Source organism: Ptychodera flava, chromosome 22 (assembly GCF_041260155.1).
Source record: "Ptychodera flava strain L36383 chromosome 22, AS_Pfla_20210202, whole genome shotgun sequence".
In the NCBI taxonomy this organism is placed as follows: domain Eukaryota; kingdom Metazoa; phylum Hemichordata; class Enteropneusta; family Ptychoderidae; genus Ptychodera; species Ptychodera flava.
Window position 1 is genome coordinate 23,756,547 of NC_091949.1, and position 4,957 is coordinate 23,761,503.

Consider the following 4,957-nt stretch of genomic DNA (forward strand, 5'->3'; position numbering starts at 1 on the left):
TTTATGACTCCTTTTTCAGAGTAGTCAAGTTACAAAATGTTAGTTGCATTATGTGTGAAGAAGTTTAATGTCACATTAGAGTTTGACGGTGTTGAGTATTGTGACTTTTGATGGAAAATGCTTTTACAGATATTTTCTTTGCATGCACGTTTACTATTTCATGCAGTGAGAATCAATGCTATACAATATCTTCCTTTTTTACTGCAAATTGCATTACTTGTGCTTCTAAAGCACAACACTTCTTACAGACTGCTTTATAAGAGAGATTTTTAGCTCCACTGCCAATGACACAGACCTTTATTCAGATAAGTGGATCGTCCTCAGTCCTCCTCTGTGTTTCATCAACATTCATCTTCTTTTCAGGAACTGCTAGTTCAGTTGCAGGTTCTTAGGGATAACTGAAGTTCAAATTTGCATATTTGTATTTTCCAGCAATTTCTGTTGTTTTTTGTCAAACAATCTTCTACTCTAAAATCATTCGTCTTATTGGTCTGGAATTTGGTATGTAGTTTGCTAGGGGTGACCATAGTTTGTTCAAACATTTTTGGAATTTGTAAGTTTGGGACAATTCCCATTTTTGGTCAAAAAATCTCTAAAAAGAGTTAGTTGCACAAGTTTGAAATTTGGGTTGCTAGAGGTGACATACGTCAGGTTTGCCAAATTGCAGTGATTTTGCATATTTGCATTTGGGTCAGTTTTTCATATTTGTGGTCAAAAATCTTCGCTGACTACCAAGGGATTTTTAGTGTCCAAAATATTAGAAACCTGTTTCAAGCTAAATGATATTCGAGAGCATGCAGCTCCAAGATTTGAAGTCGTCTGGAAATTTTGTTCTGTTTATCACCTACTCTGTTGGCTAAGGATGTCAAAATGTCTGTATTCATCTATTAAACACAGCCTATATGTATATAGTCAACATTGTTACTGTGAAAAAGTGAATTTCAATTCAGGCTAAAACTCATTTACAGATAATATATCTAGACTGTTTAGAAAGCTGAAAGCACTTCAGCATAATTAGTGGCAAGCAGGTGCAGTTGACACTCACCATATTATAAATATCAAAATCATCATGAGTGAGCAATTATACCTCTACTAATCTTCCTGTAACTCTTATGTCACTTGTCACATTCTATTTCAAAAAAAGAAATACTTTTCATTGAAATTGTACCCTGTAGGTGCAAAGGAATGTTTTTATTTTGTGTTCTTTAAATAGTTTGCTGAATGGTTGTTTGCTAATGAGAGACAGATGTCTAATGATACAAATACACAATATATACAGCTTACTTATCCATGTGAGTTAAGCAAACAAATCCCTTAAGACACAAAATAATTTGTGCTCAACTACTGTGCAATGGTCGTCTACAGCTGATATTCCATAATGCGTTCCCAAACGTTCTCTCCGTTCTCAATACAACGTCCTTCTCAGAGAATTAGTTGTTCTCGGTCTTGAAGGCATGCTTATATTCAAATAAACCACGTGAAATACAGATCGGATATTCCTTCGTCTCATTTAAGAGGGAACGCATTACGGAATATCAGCTGTAGACGACTATTGCACAGTAGTTACAGACAAATTATTTTTTGTCTTAAGGGATTTGTTTGCTTAACTCACATGGATAAGTCTTAAGGACTTGTTTGCACACTACATTTCTCATTAATGATAATTATGTAGGGCTGTATAAGACTACCGCATCAACAGGTTCAAAACTGTCCCATCAAAATGCTCTTTACAATTAAGCAATCCTGTCAAAAACTATATGCCTTTCGCCTCAAGACGTCCCGCTCCTCGAGGGTGTGTAAACTTAACTGACTGAAATCACACTTGGAATGGATATATATGCGTGTTGCGTAATATAAATGGTAAACACTGATGCAGAAATGAATGGTGACTCATTAGCGTTGCTGAACTCTGGCCAACAGCAACCAAGAATTTGTAAACTCTATGGCCAAATTATGGATGTTGATTTTCTGGCCCCCTAATTGTGTAGATGTGACTCGGAACAATTATAAATCAACCATTCTAAACTGGTCAAAATTCAGTCTAACTAAATAAACATGAATGATATACTGTTCAAATATTGCTAATAAAAAAATTAAAGCTCTTAGCTGTTCTTGTGTCCTTCGGATGAATCATCAATGGCGTCGGCCTCCAGGAGCACACACAGTTTATCCACTGGGCGTCGTAGAGTTGTCATCCTGGTTTTGACTTCTGCAAACCTTACAAGTCCCTTCTTGTCTTTCATCACTTCGGTGATTCTACAATGGACAAGGAGTTCCTTGGCGCTGTGTTGTCGATGATCAACACCACATCTCTAGCCTTGAGGTTTCTTCTTACTTCAAGCCACTTCTGTCTCTCTTGTAGCAATGGGAGATATTCTTCCATCCATCTCTTAAAGAATATATCCGCCAGGTACTGCAATTTTGTCCATCGACGGTGTACATAGTTGTCATTCTTCTGAAACAATCCGGGTGGCAGGTCCTGTTTTAGTTTCAGCACCAACAGGTGGTTGTGGTGTTAATTCCTCTAGGTCGTTTGGATCTTCTGACAGCCTGTGATTAGTCGGCTGTTTATTATGGCTTCCACTTCACAGAACAGTGTTCAGAGTCATTCATCTGACATGTGAAGCGGTTGTTCTTTGAGCAGAAAAGATAATTTTCCTTATTATTCTGATGTGACACTCCAATACACCTCCAAAGTAGGAACCTGCTTGGGGGGGGGGGTGAATTCCAATTTAATGTCTTGCTGGTTGAGTGTGACTGCTATCTTCTCTTAGTTCCATTTCCCAATACTCTCCTTCAGCTCTTTGTCGGCTGCGACGAAGTTGGTCCTGTTGTCTGATCTGATAAACTTAACCTGTCCTCTTTGTGCTATGAATCTTCTGATGGCGTTGATGCACGAATCGGTGTCTAATGAAAAGGCTATCTCTAAGTGTACCGCCATACATGTGAAGATCACTCCATACCTCTGCTCAGTGACATGGCTACGTTTGACGACCATTGGTCGGAGGTAATCTACACCTGTGCGAGTGAATTGTGGCTCTTTGGGGGTGATTCGGTCCTTGGGTTGGTCTGACATCTTCTGCTCACAAACATTCGCTATATATATTTTCTACAGATGACACATTTGGTTACAAGGTTGCGGATTGCTGTAGGCGCCCATAGAATCCAATATTTCTCTCTTAGCTTCGCCAGCATCGAGTTCCTTCCAAGGTGTCCGACTTCTTTGTGGGTTTCTTAGAGTATGATTGTTCACACTGGTGAGTCTTTAGGTAGCACTACACTTGCTGTCTATTGACACTGAGGCAGGTTCCAGGCGTCCGCAAACTAATATCATTCCCTTATTCAAAATTGGATCTAACTTATATAATAGACTGTCTCTCCTGACCTATTTCTTTCTCTGTAGGAGTGCCATTTCATCTCGAAAATGCTTTCGTTGCACATACTTCACGATGGCATCTTCTGCCCTTTTGCAGATTCTCTAGTGGTGGGGTTGTTGTTTCAGAGCTCTTCTCCATAGCATCTTTATTGGTGTCTTCATCGCTTTGTTTTCTTTTGCGACACCAATTTTGAAGGTTTTTCTTTGATTGCAGGAACCATCAAACCATCTTCTTTAGTTTCATCATGCTGGAATACCGAAGCAGGATCTTCTCTACCGCAAACGCTTGCTCTACTAATACAGTGCTGTACATGGATGCTTCCCATTGGGCATCTGGGTTTTTATTACATAGCACTCTGGAATGTCCTGTTGTGTAGGCCATTTGCTTTCTCTTTTCCACAGGAAATCTGGTCCTTGCAGCCATCTTTTGTTTTATAGGATCTTGTCTACAGTCAGTCCCCATAGATGCGTCTTCTGCTGGGTTGCATTTCATATCAATGTACTTCCACTGTTTACTATCCGAACCTTTACGTATAATGTTTATCCGCTTGGCTACGAAGATGTGGAATCTGGAGGTTTCATTGGCGCAGTACTTGATCACTGATGTACCGTCTGTCCAGAAGTATACTTTGTCATTCTGTTTATTTTCACGTTAACCGTAGCTACTGTAGGTTCCAGGCGTTAGATGGTTATTTTCTTTAGTGGCGTAACCCTTGCTTTTCCCATAAAGAAGGTGCAGTGAATTTTTCCGTCTTTGTTCATGAGTCTAATATACGATACGACACCGTATCCGTATTCACTGGCTTCAGAAAAGTGATGTCTCTCACGTACCTTGACTTCGCCTAAGTCTGTTGGTTTGTAGCACCTCTGATCTGACACGTTAACTAGTTTTGGAAGATCTGATAGCCATCTTTGCCATTTCTTCCGATCATCTTCTTTGATCTTTTCACCCCATCCAATACCATTACTACACAAGTCTCGAAGTAGTTTTCTTGCGGATGGGATGAATGGGCTGCAAGTCCGATGGGATCATATATTGAACTGATAATTGATAGTATGCCTTTCACTACGGGAACGCTCCATTAACTTAGGAATACCCCACTTCCCTGCTTTGTTATCAGAGGATTAATCTTATGTCAACATTTGAAAACAGATTATCTTGTAGTGTAAACATCAAATTAGTACTGCTGGAACTACTTTCAGGATCACCATTCAACAGCAAATTGAATCCCTAGAAATATCTTTTTTGTTCTTAGTTCGTTGCTAAAGGGATGGGTGAGCATGCGTGATTTATAAATAGATGTCTCCTTTGAAATGAGTTACTTAGTAGAAGCCAACTTGGCAAGCCACGGTTCGCGCAGTTTCACAAAAAAACTATCTTTAAAAAGCAGATATGAACAAGAATACCTTCCTGAAACTATTCCATGCGAAGATGTACCACCAAGAACTTTTTACTGGAGGAAGACAGAGAGAGAAAGCACTGCAGAAAAAAATACTACTAGACACTTTGTACACCAAAATGCCAAATTGTTAAAGGGAGTTGAGACACGTGGACCTCTTGTCAAATATCAGTGAGGAATT

At 39.3% G+C, this 4,957-nt stretch overlaps 1 protein-coding gene across 1 annotated transcript; it reads right to left on the bottom strand.

Annotated features, from left to right (window-relative positions):
- Positions 1-2,770: 2,770 nt before the first annotated feature.
- On the bottom strand, positions 2,771-3,076 carry LOC139122302 (uncharacterized). Its single transcript, XM_070687699.1, has one exon. The coding sequence runs from the start codon at positions 3,074-3,076 to the stop codon at positions 2,771-2,773; it is 306 nt and encodes a 101-aa protein (XP_070543800.1).
- Positions 3,077-4,957: the final 1,881 nt, after the last annotated feature.

Excerpts from the sequence above, each read along its gene's own strand:
- LOC139122302 (XM_070687699.1), bottom strand. The coding sequence starts at position 3,076 with ATGTCAGACCAACCCAAGGACCGAATCACCCCCAAAGAGCCACAATTC.